Raw genomic sequence first — 20,738 nt, 5'->3', positions numbered from 1 at the left:
AAAATGTGGTGGAGAATGGCGGCTCAAATGATAGTTCAAGGCTCCTCTCACATCAAACCAGGACATTCCACGCTTGCCCAGCCATTTGATGTCCCTCCCTAAACAGTATGCTGTCCTGAATAATTGACTTTCGTAACTAGATTTTGCAATGCTGGGCAACACTTTAAAAATTTTAAGCAGTAAATCATATGTGATAGCAGCCCTTGTATCTGGACCACCTCTTAACCGCCTGAACCCCTCCACTGCTTTATTGACAATAAAAAATGAAGTCGGATCTTTACAACAATGTAATTTGTGAACATAGCTTATTGCCGATAAATACGAGGTTACTGTACTGGGTGCTGAGCCCTTATTAGAATGAAATGCTATAAACCACAGAAGGTGTGCCAGAGGTACCGGCAAACTGTGCCCTATACCAAATAGAGTCCGGAATTGTTGAAAACTGCATAATGCACTCCTATACATTCGTTTTGTATTGACTGAAAGACTAGCATTTAAAAGTCGTCCAATTTCATCTGACAAATGGACCATAGCCACGTTGGGATTGGAACTGGTGTGGGTTCTGCCTGTGGAGCCAGTCGATGGAATTTGTTCAGCTGTAAACGTGACAGACTATCTGTTATTACATTACAACAACCAGGGATGTGTTCTGCCTTGAACACTATGTTGAAATATATACAACGTAACACAAATAGCCTTAACATCGCTAACACAACTGGCGATTTGGTTGTCATCTTGTTAACTATTGCTACCACTGACTGATTGTCACTGCGGAATATGATTTTCTTATTCTGTAATCTATCACCCCAAATATATACTGCCACCACCAAGGGGAAGAACTCTAGTACTGTGATGTCCCTGGTATATCCTAGCTCAAACCACAACTCTGGCCATACCCCATATGCCCAACTACCATTAAAATATGCCCCAAAACCATTTCCCTTTTTTGCAGAGCTGTCTGTAAAATGTTCCATGTCTGAATTCGTTGTCCAAAATTGGTCAATAAAAACGGAGATACCATTGAATGTTTTGAAAAACCTTAACCACATTTTTAAATCCTCCCTGATTTCTGCAGTAACTCTCAAATGATGATACGGCTGAGTAAGTCCTATGGTAGCGTTGATCAGACGCCTACAGAAAGTACGACCTGGCACTATTGCTTTACAAGCGAAATTCAGAACCCCCAATAATGATTGCATAGCTTTTAAGGTAGTTTTTGGGCCCTTAAGGATAGACTGGATTTTTTGGACAATCTCTTGAATTTTTTGTGCCGGTACTCGGACACACATTTCAACTGTATCAATCTCTAAACCCCCAAAAACATGACATTGGTAGGACCCTCTGTTTTTTCTGGAGCAATAGGTACACCTAACTTGTCACATACTTCTTCAAACTTGGTCAACATGCACTGGCACTGACTAGTATTAGGCTTACCGCCAAAAAGGAAATCATCCAAATACTGTAATATTTCTCCTGCGATTGCTTGGCGATTTACTGCTCACTCTAAAAAGGTTGAAAACTTTTTCGAATAGTGCGCATGACAGAGAACATCCCATTGGCAAGCATTTATCATAAAAATATTGATTTTCAAATTTAAAACCAAATAAATCAAAATCTCCAGGCCAAATTGGTAATATACGAAATGCCAATTTAATGTCTGCTTTTGCTAAAAGGGCCCCTTTTCCCAGGCGTTGTACTAGATAAACTGCTTCATCAAATTTGGTGTATTTTACTGAACACAGATTTGGGTCAATGTAATCATTCACCGAGTAATTTTCAGGGTAAATGGTGAATGAGTCTAAATTCACCCGGATTTTTCTTGGGAATCAAGCCCAAAGGTGAAATCCGCAAAGTTGAGATCGGTTTATCAGAAAATGGGCCTGCTATTCGCCCCATATTAATTTCTTTGAAAATTTTTTCTCTCGCATAGTCTATGTTTTTATTGATGGAAGGCAAATTATCTGATATAGTAGGAAGACGTGGGTCTGTGTAATGTAGTTGAAAACCATGTGTAAAACCATTGATTAAGTCTTCTTTGATGCTTGCTTCTTGGTAGTTCTCAATTAGTGTATAAAGCGCATCTAATTTAATAGGAGATTTGCCCAGTGAAAATTTATTTTTTGGATATTGTTGCAGGGGTGATGGTTGTGTTTTTCTGATTTTTGCCTCGAAAAGAGGAACATTTCAGTTGTGGGTGATTTCCTTGGCAAGTTTTACATACATGTCGGAAATGACATGGATTAAATTTGCATTGTCCCTCATTATAGCTGAAGCAAATTTTGTTGGCAACTTATTTCCAACGTTACTCGCCCCACTCTGACTTAATGATGTTTGTACCGTCATCAAGTGGAGCCATAAATTTGAGTTCAGTCTATCCCAGGGCTTGGGGTTTGTTGCCTGGCGGAGACGAAATTGTTCGTCATATGTCCGCCATGCAAAATTGTTTCCCCTTCCCGCTGCCTCTCTAATAATTGACATATATTTCAGCATCTCAAATGTCTTATGAGGGAACCTTTGTAGATATATAGCCATAAACATAATGAACGCATCCGTCCATTTTTCAATGTTTTGAACTTTGTCCTTTACCACCCTAGGCCTAGATTCCAATACACCCTGATCACTAAGGTATAGGTTACTTCCTGCATAAAACTCTTGCAGGTCTGCACTTCCTTTCAAAAGTAACGCTAAGTTTATGTATTGCCCTGATTGAATTTTTTGTTGCAACACTAACGGAACATGGGCCGCGATTCCGTCTTCCACACACGGGACTACATTGATGGGCTCCGGCTCACTGCCGCGAGGTCTATTTAACGTGGGCAGTGTATTTATAGCCCCACCTAACCCCTGCGAAAATGTATGCGTTCCCATGGAACTCCTGGCTAGCTGTGGGGACCCCGTGCCTTGCAATATTTGCCCCCCGTAAGTGCCTTGCATTGTTTTCCCCCCGAAACCCAGGGCGGACTACCATATATTCTGAACATTACTATTATCAATAAAACCACATTCCTGTGGCGCTGCCTGCCTACCCCTTGACGAGTTGTTACACTGCTGGTTTGCCGCGGGGTGTTCGTCCTCCTGTTGTTCGGACGGCGGAGCCTCCTGCTCCTCTGTATCCTCCCCTGGAGCACATGGCGGCGGCGAGCTCGCTCTCCCGGCACGAGGCCTAACAGGTGCTGCCTCGAATTCCTCAAGACGATCCGGCCTCCTCCTCTTCCTTTCGCTCCTCGGGCGGGCTGGCGTCCCCCCTGGTCGCTTTGCCGGCGTTTTCCGTTTGTGAACTGGTGACATTCTCGATCTGCGATCTGTTCCAAGGATGGCTAAATAGCGCTACAAAATTTATATGTTGCTGTTCTGCGTGCAAGGCTTCAGAGTGAAGTTAACATAAATCACCTTGCGCATGCCCAAACCCAAGGGGGATCACTCTCCCATGTAATAGTAACAGAATTCAAGGTCTCACCTACCCATAATTACTGATTATGGTGTGAATGATAGGTCTGAAGACGGAATCCAGCCCTACCGATTTGAACTGGAATTACAAGACGATGTATCCAGTGAGGAGGAAAATGACCCTTCGAAAAGTGACGATCGCTTGGGCAACATAGATTGGCACGTACTTCACTGGGTCTCACCAGTAGTCGTGAAAGTAGTCGAACAGTGAATCGTCGTTTCAAAGAAACAAAATAAAATTGGGTGTGGTTTTGGACTAATTTTACTATCTTCAAGTCTCGATCAACAATTTCTGACGTCGGGAAATCGCGTTTGTGTAAGACTATGCATACATTCACGAGGTGTCGGGAATTTTCTTTCCGAAAAAGTTTCGTCCGAGGGGAATTTTTCTTTCCAGGGAATTTTCGTAGCACTATGGATATATATAGATAGGGTGTCAACAACCAATTATAACACCCTCCGCTGTGTTAATAATAAAAATTTGATATTTTAGAAGTTTAAACAATTATTTGACTGGTTTTTACCCTAGCACTGGTACGCGTCTGTTGTTAGCCGACAGGCGTGTCGCCTCACAGGTGTCACAATTGTTTTTCCAGCCACAGAGGTGCTAATTACCTAACCTGGCACAGGTGTGATTATGAGTTTAGATGACATCTCTACACTGTGAACTGTGTTTTCAAATCAAGATTGGTGATCTTATTGTTATTTTTACGATTGCAAAATTAATAACTAAACAACATCGTCTGCTGGAAGATCTAAAAACCAAATACACCTTATACAAACAACATACACACATAACCTATTCTATAAATTCTAATAATTCTATTCTATACTATATAATAGTAGTATGAAAATTCTCGGGGTAAAAATTCCCGTGACCCATTCACGACTAGGCCTTCTCCGAGCATTAGGCGTTCACGATTACGAAGTAATAATATTCCTATGACCGCCCAAGTCATAGGCTGGCCTATCAATTTAAAATGTGTAGTTGTAGAATTAATAACAAAATATCAACCTAACAAATATACTTTTATTTAATCAACAATCAGTTTTATTTATCGACGTCATGCATCGACACCCCATCCGTGTTAGTGTTAGGACAACCATACACACCGCTTCCCTCCTCGATAGGAAGCCATTTTAGCGGATTTAAGCGCTAATTTACCGACCCCTCGTTCACTACCTTAGATATTGCGAAGATGTGAAGTACTTTCACGTAAATAAACAAAGAAATTACCACGGAAAATCCTAAAATAGATCACAATCACATGTAGCACAGTAAAGACAATATGGCTGCATCAACAAAAGCGTTGAACTTATGACGTCACAGGTTTGGGTGCCCGAAAACGAGGTCAACGCCTCTCAGCCAAAGGTGTGTTTTTCAGAAAAGTCGCAATTTCTCAGTAACGGAACATTCCACGGCATTCGCGTTTTCGGCATAGTGTATTTTATGTGCAGAACTATTTTTCAAGGTCAACATAGATGACCTCTCAGGGTACACTTTAAAATGGATTTACAAATGTATTTCCATCAATAATATTGTAGCGACGCGTGGGTCGCTTCGTGTCGTTTTCCGGAATTTAGTACAACCCTGTCCGAGGAAGCGAGGAACTCTGGGAGAAAAAGTGACGTCACAGCCTCTTCCTTTGGAGGCCAAGATACGATAGGTCGGTATTGAAATTCAGGCAGGGTAATCTGTTAGATTTTTGTGTTGTCAGCGCCCATCTCTTCCCTAAAATGTTATAAAATGGTTTACTAAACATCAGTTGCCACCTACAACCCGATAGGTTTGATTTCCGACCGTGTATTTTGGTATATTTTTCGATTTATGCGGACTTAAGTTTTGGCTGGAACCTCGTGTCGTGATTGAGGGGAACGTTCGCTAGCTGTTGAAATTTTGTTAAATAGTGGATAATTCGAGAATTGGTATTCTTGGGGAGTAGTTTTCTCCCGTTCGGTGAGGCTGATTTTTGTGTGCCCCCCTCGCCAAGACGAACGTAGGAGAAGGCGGTAGTGTTGAGTTGGACTTTGTAAATTTGGAGTCGGTCACGTGGCGGAGATTTGTCCGTTCGGCGAGGTTTGAGACTCGCCCCGAGGAACGGTGTCAGATTCCGTGGGCCGAGAGTTAATTTAGCTAGAGAATTTCGACAACCACGACATTGGTTCCTGCCTGATAGTTAGTTTAGGTAAAAGTTTATTTCAGGTGGCTTCTGTACATTGTTAGGGTTAATTAAAAATACTCACTGAGCCGGTTAAATGTCTTTCATGCTAAACTTTACTCTTGTAAAATATATAATAAATTGTTGAATCTGTTTAATTCTTCTCGTCATTATTGCCAGTACTTGGTCGAAATTTGTTTGTGAAATCTGCAAGCGAAAGCGGCAGTCGAACCCATTGGGCACTTTTATTATTGTAACTACTGAGAGGTGACGTCCGCGGTGCGGCCACTAGTTGGTCGCGAGACGTCGTTCGTTACAATTGGAACCTCCGGCGGGACCGGTGCAAAAAAAGATACCATTAGGAGTATAGGGAAAATTAAGGTTTAAAGGTCAAGATAAGTTATAAATAATTCTATCTGAAATTGGTTCGACTGTTTGATAAATACTTCTATTAAAAACCTAGTCATTAAGTGCTGGCAATGATGGCGGAGGGCGGTGAGTTTAATTTTGACATTCCGGACTACGGACTACAGATAGGTTCAATGCGCCAAAGATTAGATGAGCTGTTGTGTAGGAGCGAAACGCGTGGAAGGCGGCCGGCTCGTGATAGGGAAGGGGTGGGCGATGGCAAAATTGGGGAGGCCGCCCAAGATACGGGGTCCCCTCGCGGCCTAGGCCAAGGTACGAATAGGGAGCCCTCTAGCTGGAGTCCTTCAAGGATTAGGTTTAGTACACCCCTTGCTGGCTCGACCCCTAGATCAAGACCCGGGGCAGCCCCTTCGCAGGCGACTCAGCCCCAGTCGCCCCAGTTAGTTCCCCTGCCCAAACCCATAGTTGTCCCGGAAGCTTATAATGGCCAGGGTAGTTATAAAGATTGGTTTACACACTTTGAGGCTTGCAAGACCATTAACGCTTGGACAGAGGCTCAAGCTTGCCAATTCCTGGCTGTGAAACTCAAGGGTACGGCCCTTAGGGTATATAGTGATCTAACCCCCACAGAGCGCTTAGACTATAAAAGTGTGACGTCGGCACTTAAATCCAGATTTGACCCCGAGAGGGATGTAGGTGTGTAGAGTAACCGCTATAGGTGATTATACTGTGTTACCTAGACAAGAGGTAATTATTACAGGAGTAGCGGGTAGGGCTGACCCCGGGGTTACAGAAGGGCTTGTAGAGCCTCGGACCGTACGGACTGAAGGCACGGGGTACCCCGATTTTATTTTGGCTAGGTCATTGGTGAAATGCAACGGTAACCGAGAGGTACCCATTAGGATACTGAACCCAGGAGATGAGGTCGTTGTTGTACAAAAGGGTACAATGCTAGGCCTTTTGCACCCTACAGTTTCAAGTGTCACGGGCATAGATAGTCCGTTAGAATCAGACTCCCTGTTGGACCAATTAATAGCGGAGACGAAGATTGGGCTGGACGAGGGTAAACGTGTTAGGGTGGAGGAATTTCTTAGGGCGAACCATAGAGTCTTCATGAAAGATGACAAAGTCCTGGGGCGTTGTGATCGCTACCTTCATGACATTGACACGGGGGACGCTCTCCCCATAAAACAGAGAGCTTATCGTTTGCCCATACATAAACATGAGGAGGTGGAGAGACAGGTAGATGACATGTTGACACAGGGAATAATAGAGCCGTCGGACAGTCCTTGGGCATCCCCCCTAGTGCTAGTACAAAAAAAGGACGGTACCATGCGTTTTTGTGTCGACTACCGTAAACTTAACTTAGTCACGCGTAAGGACGCATACCCCTTACCACGTATTGACGACAGTCTAGATGCGCTGAATGGGTCAACCTATTTTTCTACCTTAGATTTGGCCTCGGGTTATTGGCAGTTGGGGTTGGCAGAGGGGGCCAAAGAGAAAACTGCATTCACTACTGGCTCGGGGCTCTACCATTTCAATGTCCTCCCCTTTGGCCTATGTAATGCCCCCGCGTCCTTCGAGCGCTTGATGGAGAGAGTTCTCTCCGGATTACATTGGAAGATTTGCCTCGTTTATCTGGACGATATCATCGTCTATTCTAATAGTTTTGAGCAACATATCGAGAGACTCCAACAGGTATTGGATTGTCTCAATGTAGCTGGGCTGAAACTTAAACCACAGAAATGTAAACTGTTCAAGACAGAAGTGTTGTATTTGGGTTTTATTGTATGTGCTGAGGGGGTGAAATCCTACCCTGAAAAAGTTAAAAAGGCAAGAGATTGGCCTGTACCTTCCAATGTGACCGAGGTGAGAAGTTTCCTGGGACTGTGTTCCTACTACAGGAAGTTTGTACTAAATTTTTCAGAGGTAGCTGTAGCTTTGTTTGATCTTACCAAGAAGAATGTAAAGTTCAGCTGGGGACCTGAGTGTCAAAAAGCTTTTGAGCAACTGAAACGTGCATTACAAGAGTCCGCTGTATTAGCTTACCCAAATTTTGAACGTCCCTTTATTTTAGACACTGATGCTAGCCAGCATGGCTGTGGGGCGGTATTGTCCCAAATTCAGAACGGACAGGAAAAGGTTTTGGCATACTTTAGTACAACTCACTCCCCAGCTGAGAGAAAGTACAGCACCACCCGGTTAGAACTATTGGCTGTAATCAAAGCTGTAAAACACTTCCGGCATTATTTGTACGGGCGGGAGTTCACACTTAGGACCGACCATGCCTCCTTGAAATGGCTTACCTCATTTAAACAACCCGAGGGTCAGGTGGCCCGATGGCTGGAATATCTCAGCGCGTTCCAATTCAAAATCGAACATCGCAGTGGAACTAAACATCTGAATGCCGACGCGTTGAGCAGACTTCCGGGCACTTGTTCGAGCTTGACCTTTGGTCAGTGGTCACGGGCGGAGGTTCAACAAGCACAAAGTGCAGACCCCACACTGGGCCCAGTAATAAAACTGCTACAGGAACATGCCGCGAGGCCTGGGGGTTCTGGCTTAGATGGGCTGAGCACCCAGGTCCGTGTGTATGTGAGTCAATGGGAACAATTACAACTTTGCAACAACCTCCTGTACCGTAAATGGTATGACCCTAAAACAAGGGACACAGCTCCCTTACTGATCGTACCCCGGGAATGGGTGCCTGAAGTGCTCAAACAAGCTCACGATGCGCCTTCTGGCGGACATTTTGGCACGCGTAGAACTTTAGCAAAATTACTCCAGAGGTTTTATTGGAGTGGAATGCGGCGGGATGTCCAGCATTGGGTTAAGTCCTGTTTCGTGTGTGGGGCAGCGAAAAATCCTGTTCAGACCCCCAGGGCCCCCCTGGTGAATATGGGTGCCAGTGAACCTATGGAGAGGGTGGCGATAGATCTTTTGGGGCCATTCCCCCTTACCGAAAGGAACAATAGGTACATTTTGGTGGTCGGGGACTACTATTCAAAATGGAAAGAGGCCTACCCCTTGCCCAACCAAGAGGCAAAATCTGTAGCCGAGGTTTTGATTGGTAAATTTTTCTCCAGGTTTGGGATCCCACGGGAATTACATTCAGATCAGGGACCAAATTTTGAATCCAGACTGTTCCAGGAGGTTTGTAAACTATTGGGAATTCGGAAGACCAGAACCACACCATACCACCCCAGTGGGGATGGTATGGTGGAACGTTTTAACCGAACCCTGATAGGGATACTCCGGGCCTATGTAAGTAAAGATCAGTCAGATTGGGACCTGAAGTTGCCTATGGTCACCATGGCTTATCGTTCTAGTGTACAGGAGACCACCGGCTTTACCCCGAATCGACTCATGTTGGGCAGGGAAATCAATATTCCCTTGACTCTGATGGTCGAGCCCCCACCTTATACCCCACCCCCAACTTTGGGCTTTATTGAAAAACTTCAGTCTGATGGCAATGAGGCGTTTGAACTTGTTAAGACCCATGTAAAACAACAACAGCGGAAACAGAAAATAGGCTATGACAAAAAGATTCATGGCGCAGCCCTCGAGGTCGGACAGAAAGTTTGGCTGCATACACCGAGGGGTAAAAGAGGGTTAAGTCCCAAATTGTTGACATATTGGCAGGGACCCTTTATTATTGAGGAAAAATTGTCGGAAGTGAATTTTCTTATCTGCAAACAAAGCAGTCGAAACCGCCAAGTTGTCCATTTTAATAGACTGAAACCTTTTTTTGAAAGGGGAGACAACCCCTCTGAGTCATTGGGGTGGGAGCCAACACCGGAAGGGCCGAGTGAAATCAGTCATGGAACGGGTGCTGCTGCGACTTTCGATGACCCCCTGGAGCTACTGGGTGATGAACCACTTGGGGACTCCACGGGATCCCCGAGGGAGTCGCCACCTGGTGGCCAAGTGGGGTCGGACTCTGCAATTGATAACCCTCTCGAGTTGGAACTTGGAGAACCGGGGGGGGGGAGCCTGTGGGCAACTCCGGACCGTCGAGTGGGGAGGCGTCGTAGACGGCCTCCCGACTGGATGCGGTCCGGGGCCTATGACCTCACCTGATTGGCCCTTCAGTACATTTATTTGTGTAGGTTAGGGAAGATGTCTGTATAGTAATTTAGATTATGTAGATCCTGTTTGAACTATATTTGTTTTACCTTTCATGTAAAATGGTGCTCTTGACACCCCCTGACCTGGGGGAGGGATAAAGACAGAAGAGGATGACCCGGGCCCCTGAAACTGCCGGCGACCTGTCCATTGGTGAATCGGTATAACGTTCATGCAGTGCTGCGGCTGGATACGTCCTGGGAGACTCTCGCCCTCCAGGAACCTTTGGTATTTGCAATGATACAGTTTTCTCTTATGTGCGCGGGTGATTGAACATTGGGATAGCCACCATGGACCCCTGGGGTGGTGGCCACACCCCAGACGTGGCAGTGACCCCCAAATACCTACTCGGAGACCTGGAGACAGGCAGACGTCCCTGGCGGTGAGAGACCTCCACACCCAATCAGGAGAACTTTCGTTTCTGGTGGTAAATAACTGTATGCGCGCAACTCGAGAACAGGTAACCAGGGGCCCGTGGGACACCAGAGTCGACGTCCACAACAAATTTCCCTCCCCCAGGGAAGCGTGTCAGGCACATCTTTAAACATTACGGACATTAGTGACTTAATAGAACAGGAAGGGAGGAGACAGCGAGTTAAAATAGAGTGATAGGAATTTATTGGTTGGTATAGGTAGTACAAGTCGGGCCAGGTGTTCAAGGGGAGACAATTGGGCAAGTAGGTTAGGTAGCTGGGATAGAGGGGGAAGTCGCTTGGACAGGGTTGGTCAGGGTGGCCAGAGTTGTTACGACCAACACTTTCGATTAACCTTGTCCTGACTCTCCCATAGTCAAAATTCATAGAGTGGGTTATTCGGCTTGATAGGTTAGATAGGTTTACAGTTTGGTTGGGTTAGAAAGGGAGGTCACCGGGTAGGGGCTGGTCTGGGTGGCCAGAGTTGATACGAACAACACTCAAGATTAGCCTTGCCTTGACTCTCCCAGGGTTCAAAATTGATGGGGTGGGTTATTCGGCCTGGTAGGTTAGTTAGGTTGGCTTCGAATGGGGCTCTAGTCCTTGTGGCTAGAGTTGATACGACCAACACTTAGGCGGAGCACCATTCACAGGCATTTAGTTAGAATGGGGGAGGGTGTCCGAATGCCTGGACCGGCTTAATTTAGTCATATGTTAGTATAGGGTGGCTTCCCCAGTGATAGCTGTGGGTAGGGGGGGAAAAACTCTTGGCCGCCGGAGGAGGAGCAGAATATTTTTTTCAAGTTTGCTAATTTTATATATGTCATATATTTTTGTTATTTTTATTTTTGTTATACAAGTAAATACCTCTGAGAGGAAATCATGTTGCCACCAAGGAGATGGTGATTATGGAGGTATTGCCCCTTAGCCAAGAACCTGACTAGTGCTAATACGGGTATTTCTGTTCAAAATGGGGGGTTTCTGAAGTCTAGAATGATGAATTTATATATTTTCATTCGACTGTGGTAATAATATTGAGGTACCACTAATAGACTAGTAATGATCATCATGATAGCCAGTAGTGAAATTCGAACATGGAATGTAATGATTAAGCAGCAGCCATAACTAGTCGGGTTCTTCTATATTGTAAACTGTAGTTCAAATTGTTATAATGTAATGTACACAGTAAAATTGTAACTGTACTCTCTGAATATTTTTCTTGGTTCCAGTTAAACTTGTTGAGATAAAAATGTAAAAATTCGATTGTTTGGAGATGACAGTAATGGCCCACAGTGTATCAATTCAAATTATACTAATCAAATAATGTACTGTTATATTGGCTGCTAGCCTGAATTATCTGTAACTTAAGCACTAGGAATGATTACCATGAACATTATGCACTTATCTTAGAAAGATGTTTAAAATATGCTCAATTGTGCTCATCTGTGCTTAAACAACCATTACCATGTACATCTGGTGCTACTCATAGAAAAATGCTCCAAGGATGCTTAAAATAAGCTCAAGTGTGCTCATCTGTGCTTAACAACCATTACCATGTACATCTGGTGCTACTCATAGAAAAATGCTCCAAAGATGCTTAAAATATGCTCAAGTGTGCTCATCTGTGTTTAACAACCATTATCATGTACATCTGGTGCTACTCATAGAAAAATGTTCCAAAGATGCTTAAAATATGCTCAAGTGTGCTCATCTGTGCTTAACAACTATTACCATGTACATCTGGTGCTACTCATAGAAAAATGCTCCAAAGAGGCTTAAAATAGGCTCAAGTGTGCTCATCTGTGCTTAACAACCATTACCATGTACATCTGGTGCTACTCATAGAAAAATGCTCCAATGATGCTTAAAATATGCTCAATTGTGCTCATCTGTGCTTAAACAACCATTACCATGTACATCTGGTGCTACTCATGGAAAAATGCTCATAAGATGCTCGCCAATGCTCAATGATGCTTAACATGCTTAGGGATGCCAAAAACTTTCCTCGCAGTGGAGAGAATGTAAATTGTATCTACAGCCTGAAGAGATCAGGAGTTGTTGTGATTGAAAGTGTTCAGAAACTGAGTTAACTGCACCTTGAGAACATCTGCTTAAAATTATGAATTTTATGGTGCTTCCCAGAACTTTAAACATTCCAGACAAACAACCATGTGAGGACAAGGACTGTCATGACCCATTATTTTATGGGAAGCACATATTTGTAATATTGATTACTTACTGTTAAAGTTTGGCAATAATTATTTGCTGACGCTCTAGGAGTTGCACCAAAGTAGAAAAAAAAAATCCGATTATACAGTTGTGACTCTTAACTAAATTACAATTGAGCAAGACTTTATATAAGTGACATTTAGATACCAACCAATTTATCTTCAGTAGATTGTAATTTAAAATTGTACAAGCAATTATAGCAATAAAGACAAGACTTGGGCCGAGTCATCTGGAAATTGAGATTGTGTAATAATGCCAATATTTTTGTATTGTAATTTTGAACTTCATGCTATAGGGGCCTGCCTCCATTAGGTATTATTATCAAATGGTGAAATTTTGTTGTATGTAAAGACATGAAATGTCATTCAAATTTATTGGCCAGTGAGGAAATGATGGTACTTAATCAAATGCAATAGTTCATTATTATTATTAATATTATTATTATTATTATTATTATTATTATTATTGTGAGTCGAGTTGGATGTGGCAATTGATAGCACATGGCTAATCTTTTAATTTTAAGTTCAGTTCCGAGAAGTTTGGGCGGCTTTGGCCCACCTGGTTTGTCCTGTGGACCACGTGTTGTTTCAACAGCAATCCATGTGGAACCATCGTTGGCCAGCCTGGTGATACATTACCATTATGGGTGACAAACCTTAACTAGGTCAAAGGTCAAGGTCGGGGTTTGTCTTTCACTGGTGGAATTGTGGCAAGACATCATGAGATAGAAAGGATCAGAGGTAAAGGAGCCAAGGTCACTAGGTCAAAGGTCGATATTGCCGAGTAAAGGTCAAGGTCGAGGTTTATGTCGTTCACTGGTGGAATTGTAAGACATCCCGAGAGGAAATGAGTCATAGTCAGTCGAGTCCAAGGTCATTGGACCCAAGGTCAATATTACCAGGACAAAGGCCATTACTTAACATAGAAATATTTTACGGATTTTGAAACAGTAAGTTGAGTCTCGGCTACGCGGTCGTAGCCTGCCCGGGTGGTTGGAGGGTGTGTAGCGACGCGTGGGTCACTTCGTGTCGTTTTTCGGAATTTAGTACAACCCTGTCCGAGGAAGCAAGGAACTCTGGGAGAAAAAGTGACGTCACAGCCTCTTCCTTTGGAGGCCAAGATACGATAGGTCGGTATTGAAATTCGGGCAGGGTAATCTGTTAGATTTTTGTGTTGTCAGCGCCCATCTCTTCCCTAAAATGTTATAAAATGGTTTACTAAACATCAGTTGCCACCTACAACCCGATAGGTTTGATTTCCGACCGTGTATTTTGGTATATTTTTCGATTTATGCGGACTTAAGTTTTGGCCGGAACCTCGTGTCGTGATTGAGGGGAACGTTCGCTAGCTGTTGAAATTTTGTTAAATAGTGGATAATTCGAGAATTGGTATTCTCGGGGAGTAGTTTTCTCTCGTTCGGTGAGGCTAATTTTGTGTGCCCCCCTCGCCAAGACGAACGTAGGAGAAGGCGGTAGTGTTGAGTTAAACTTTGTAAATTTGGAGTCGGTCACGTGGCGGAGATTTGTCCGTTCGGCGAGGTTTGAGACTCGCTCCGAGGAACGGTGTCAGATTCCGTGGGCCGAGAGTTAATTTGTTAACGGTGTATTGAAGTCCTTTGATGTTTAACTACAAGGACAGTATTGTTTCAATAGAAACCTTTGTCTAAAACTATATATAGGTCATGATTACATATATAGGCACTTTCATTCATTAATTAATAAAAATAACATTGTAAAATTTACCATTCAAATTAGGTCCATTCGTTTTAGAAATCATATTGCGACATTTGCATACTAATCTTTGTGTGAAATTTGAAAATGTTAAATTTGAAAATTATCCAATTTTTCGTAAATTAACACTATAACAAAAACACTTCATTTCGCCTTCATAATACGTTAAATACATTAACAAATCAAATAGTCATCATTTAAAATGTATCTTCACACCTTCATTTAAAAGTTATTTTTAAAGACATGCCTATATCACGTGAACACTAATCGCCCTATATATATAGACTTCATTACCTTTGACCCTGCTTGTTAACGGTATTAAACAATCAACAATAACACCTTCACAATTAAAATACACCCATCAGCAACAAAGATATAGTTTGCATCTTTCTGATCATAACAGATCTTGTATTGATTGATGGATGTCAAATTAATGAGTATTAGTTGTAATTGTTCATAGGTACGATATACCCCCGGGATGTGTATTGAGACTAACACTACATAGATAATACTATTAATTTGTTAACGGTGTATTGAAGTCCTTTGATGTTTAACTACAAGGACAGTATTGTTTCAATAGAAACCTTTGTCTAAAACTATATATAGGTCATGATTACATATATAGGCACTTTCATTCATTAATTAATAAAAATAACATTGTAAAATTTACCATTCAAATTAGGTCCATTCGTTTTAGAAATCATATTGCGACATTTGCATACTAATCTTTGTGTGAAATTTGAAAATGTTAAATTTGAAAATTATACGATTCCTGTGTGTCACGTGACCTTATCAAAACCAATTTTTCGTAAATTAACACTATAACAAAAACACTTCATTTCGCCTTCATAATACGTTAAATACATTAACAAATCAAATAGTCATCATTTAAAATGTATCTTCACACCTTCATTTAAAAGTTATTTTTAAAGACATGCCTATATCACGTGAACACTAATCGCCCTATATATATAGACTTCATTACCTTTGACCCTGCTTGTTAACGGTATTAAACAATCAACAATAACACCTTCACAATTAAAATACACCCATCAGCAACAAAGATATAGTTTGCATCTTTCTGATCATAACAGATCTTGTATTGATTGATGGATGTCAAATTAATGAGTATTAGTTGTAATTGTTCATAGGTACGATATACCCCCGGGATGTGTATTGAGACTAACACTACATAGATAATACTATTAATTTGTTAACGGTGTATTGAAGTCCTTTGATGTTTAACTACAAGGACAGTATTGTTTCAATAGAAACCTTTGTCTAAAACTATATATAGGTCATGATTACATATATAGGCACTTTCATTCATTAATTAATAAAAATAACATTGTAAAATTTACCATTCAAATTAGGTCCATTCGTTTTAGAAATCATATTGCGACATTTGCATACTAATCTTTGTGTGAAATTTGAAAATGTTAAATTTGAAAATTATACGATTCCTGTGTGTCACGTGACCTTATCAAAACCAATTTTTCGTAAATTAACACTATAACAAAAACACTTCATTTCGCCTTCATAATACGTTAAATACATTAACAAATCAAATAGTCATCATTTAAAATGTATCTTCACACCTTCATTTAAAAGTTATTTTTAAAGACATGCCTATATCACGTGAACACTAATCGCCCTATATATATAGACTTCATTACCTTTGACCCTGCTTGTTAACGGTATTAAACAATCAACAATAACACCTTCACAATTAAAATACACCCATCAGCAACAAAGATATAGTTTGCATCTTTCTGATCATAACAGATCTTGTATTGATTGATGGATGTCAAATTAATGAGTATTAGTTGTAATTGTTCATAGGTACGATATACCCCCGGGATGTGTATTGAGACTAACACTACATAGATAATACTATTAATTTGTTAACGGTGTATTGAAGTCCTTTGATGTTTAACTACAAGGACAGTATTGTTTCAATAGAAACCTTTGTCTAAAACTATATATAGGTCATGATTACATATATAGGCACTTTCATTCATTAATTAATAAAAATAACATTGTAAAATTTACCATTCAAATTAGGTCCATTCGTTTAGAAATCATATTGCGACATTTGCATACTAATCTTTGTGTGAAATTTGAAAATGTTAAATTTGAAAATTATACGATTCCTGTGTGTCACGTGACCTTATCAAAACCAATTTTTCGTAAATTAACACTATAACAAAAACACTTCATTTCGCCTTCATAATACGTTAAATACATTAACAAATCAAATAGTCATCATTTAAAATGTATCTTCACACCTTCATTTAAAAGTTATTTTTAAAGACATGCCTATATCACGTGAACACTAATCGCCCTATATATATAGACTTCATTACCTTTGACCCTGCTTGTTAACGGTATTAAACAATCAACAATAACACCTTCACAATTAAAATACACCCATCAGCAACAAAGATATAGTTTGCATCTTTCTGATCATAACAGATCTTGTATTGATTGATGGATGTCAAATTAATGAGTATTAGTTGTAATTGTTCATAGGTACGATATACCCCCGGGATGTGTATTGAGACTAACACTACATAGATAATACTATTAATTTGTTAACGGTGTATTGAAGTCCTTTGATGTTTAACTACAAGGACAGTATTGTTTCAATAGAAACCTTTGTCTAAAACTATATATAGGTCATGATTACATATATAGGCACTTTCATTCATTAATTAATAAAAATAACATTGTAAAATTTACCATTCAAATTAGGTCCATTCGTTTTAGAAATCATATTGCGACATTTGCATACTAATCTTTGTGTGAAATTTGAAAATGTTAAATTTGAAAATTATACGATTCCTGTGTGTCACGTGACCTTATCAAAACCAATTTTTCGTAAATTAACACTATAACAAAAACACTTCATTTCGCCTTCATAATACGTTAAATACATTAACAAATCAAATAGTCATCATTTAAAATGTATCTTCACACCTTCATTTAAAAGTTATTTTTAAAGACATGCCTATATCACGTGAACACTAATCGCCCTATATATATAGACTTCATTACCTTTGACCCTGCTTGTTAACGGTATTAAACAATCAACAATAACACCTTCACAATTAAAATACACCCATCAGCAACAAAGATATAGTTTGCATCTTTCTGATCATAACAGATCTTGTATTGATTGATGGATGTCAAATTAATTAGTATTAGTTGTAATTGTTCATAGGTACGATATACCCCCGGGATGTGTATTGAGACTAACACTACATAGATAATACTATTAATTTGTTAACGGTGTATTGAAGTCCTTTGATGTTTAACTACAAGGACAGTATTGTTTCAATAGAAACCTTTGTCTAAAACTATATATAGGTCATGATTACATATATAGGCACTTTCATTCATTAATTAATAAAAATAACATTGTAAAATTTACCATTCAAATTAGGTCCATTCGTTTTAGAAATCATATTGCGACATTTGCATACTAATCTTTGTGTGAAATTTGAAAATGTTAAATTTGAAAATTATACGATTCCTGTGTGTCACGTGACCTTATCAAAACCAATTTTTCGTAAATTAACACTATAACAAAAACACTTCATTTCGCCTTCATAATACGTTAAATACATTAACAAATCAAATAGTCATCATTTAAAATGTATCTTCACACCTTCATTTAAAAGTTATTTTTAAAGACATGCCTATATCACGTGAACACTAATCGCCCTATATATATATATAGACTTCATTACCTTTGACCCTGCTTGTTAACGGTATTAAACAATCAACAATAACACCTTCACAATTAAAATACACCCATCAGCAACAAAGATATAGTTTGCATCTTTCTGATCATAACAGATCTTGTATTGATTGATGGATGTCAAATTAATTAGTATTAGTTGTAATTGTTCATAGGTACGATATACCCCCGGGATGTGTATTGAGACTAACACTACATAGATAATACTATTAATTTGTTAACGGTGTATTGAAGTCCTTTGATGTTTAACTACAAGGACAGTATTGTTTCAATAGAAACCTTTGTCTAAAACTATATATAGGTCATGATTACATATAAAGGCACTTTCATTCATTAATTAATAAAAATAACATTGTAAAATTTACCATTCAAATTAGGTCCATTCGTTTTAGAAATCATATTGCGACATTTGCATACTAATCTTTGTGTGAAATTTGAAAATGTTAAATTTGAAAATTATACGATTCCTGTGTGTCACGTGACCTTATCAAAACCAATTTTTCGTAAATTAACACTATAACAAAAACACTTCATTTCGCCTTCATAATACGTTAAATACATTAACAAATCAAATAGTCATCATTTAAAATGTATCTTCACACCTTCATTTAAAAGTTATTTTTAAAGACATGCCTATATCACGTGAACACTAATCGCCCTATATATATAGACTTCATTACCTTTGACCCTGCTTGTTAACGGTATTAAACAATCAACAATAACACCTTCACAATTAAAATACACCCATCAGCAACAAAGATATAGTTTGCATCTTTCTGATCATAACAGATCTTGTATTGATTGATGGATGTAATTAATTAGTATTAGTTGTAATTGTTCATAGGTACGATATACCCCCGGGATGTGTATTGAGACTAACACTACATAGATAATACTATTAATTTGTTAACGGTGTATTGAAGTCCTTTGATGTTTAACTACAAGGACAGTATTGTTTCAATAGAAACCTTTGTCTAAAACTATATATAGGTCATGATTACATATATAGGCACTTTCATTCATTAATTAATAAAAATAACATTGTAAAATTTACCATTCAAATTAGGTCCATTCGTTTTAGAAATCATATTGCGACATTTGCATACTAATCTTTGTGTGAAATTTGAAAATGTTAAATTTGAAAATTATACGATTCCTGTGTGTCACGTGACCTTATCAAAACCAATTTTTCGTAAATTAACACTATAACAAAAACACTTCATTTCGCCTTCATAATACGTTAAATACATTAACAAATCAAATAGTCATCATTTAAAATGTATCTTCACACCTTCATTTAAAAGTTATTTTTAAGACATGCCTATATCACGTGAACACTAATCGCCCTATATATATAGACTTCATTACCTTTGACCCTGCTTGTTAACGGTATTAAACAATCAACAATAACACCTTCACAATTAAAATACACCCATCAGCAACAAAGATATAGTTTGCATCTTTCTGATCATAACAGATCTTGTATTGATTGATGGATGTCAAATTAATGAGTATTAGTTGTAATTGTTCATAGGTACGATATACCCCCGGGATGTGTATTGAGACTAACACTACATAGATAATACTATTAATTTGTTAACGGTGTATTGAAGTCCTTTGATGTTTAACTACAAGGACAGTATTGTTTCAATAGAAACCTTTGTCTAAAACTATATATAGGTCATGATTACATATATAGGCACTTTCATTCATTAATTAATAAAAATAACATTGTAAAATTTACCATTCAAATTAGGTCCATTCGTTTTAGAAATCATATTGCGACATTTGCATACTAATCTTTGTGTGAAATTTGAAAATGTTAAATTTGAAAATTATACGATTCCTGTGTGTCACGTGACCTTATCAAAACCAATTTTTCGTAAATTAACACTATAACAAAAACACTTCATTTCGCCTTCATAATACGTTAAATACATTAACAAATCAAATAGTCATCATTTAAAATGTATCTTCACACCTTCATTTAAAAGTTATTTTTAAAGACATGCCTATATCACGTGAACACTAATCGCCCTATATATATAGACTTCATTACCTTTGACCCTGCTTGTTAACGGTATTAAACAATCAACAATAACACCTTCACAATTAAAATACACCCATCAGCAACAAAGATATAGTTTGCATCTTTCTGATCATAACAGATCTTGTATTGATTGATGGATGTCAAATTAATGAGTATTAGTTGTAATTGTTCATAGGTACGATATACCCCCGGGATGTGTATTGAGACTAACACTACATAGATAATACTATTAATTTGTTAACGGTGTATTGAAGTCCTTTGATGTTTAACTACAAGGACAGTATTGTTTCAATAGAAACCTTTGTCTAAAACTATATATAGGTCATGATTACATATATAGGCACTTTCATTCATTAATTAATAAAAATAACATTGTAAAATTTACCATTCAAATTAGGTCCATTCGTTTTAGAAATCATATTGCGACATTTGCATACTAATCTTTGTGTG

At 39.3% G+C, this 20,738-nt stretch overlaps 1 protein-coding gene across 1 annotated transcript; it reads right to left on the bottom strand.

The window, feature by feature from the left end:
• Nucleotides 1-494: 494 nt before the first annotated feature.
• LOC132559161 (uncharacterized) lies at nt 495-1,289 on the bottom strand. Its single transcript, XM_060223778.1, has one exon. It carries the CDS (start codon nt 1,287-1,289, stop codon nt 495-497), a length of 795 nt encoding a protein of 264 aa, XP_060079761.1.
• Between the last annotated feature and the right edge of the window lie 19,449 nt (nt 1,290-20,738).

This window comes from Ylistrum balloti, unplaced genomic scaffold (assembly GCF_031769215.1).
Source record: "Ylistrum balloti isolate Yb309-2 unplaced genomic scaffold, AGI_CSIRO_Ybal_v1 Utg369662, whole genome shotgun sequence".
In the NCBI taxonomy this organism is placed as follows: Eukaryota; Metazoa; Mollusca; class Bivalvia; order Pectinida; family Pectinidae; genus Ylistrum; species Ylistrum balloti.
Note: the sequence above shows the minus strand (reverse complement) of the source record. Positions and strands in the feature narration are given on the sequence as shown.

Bases quoted from the DNA above. Each gene is read 5' to 3' on its own strand.
- LOC132559161 (XM_060223778.1), bottom strand. From the start codon at position 1,289: ATGTGTGTCCGAGTACCGGCACAAAAAATTCAAGAGATTGTCCAAAAA.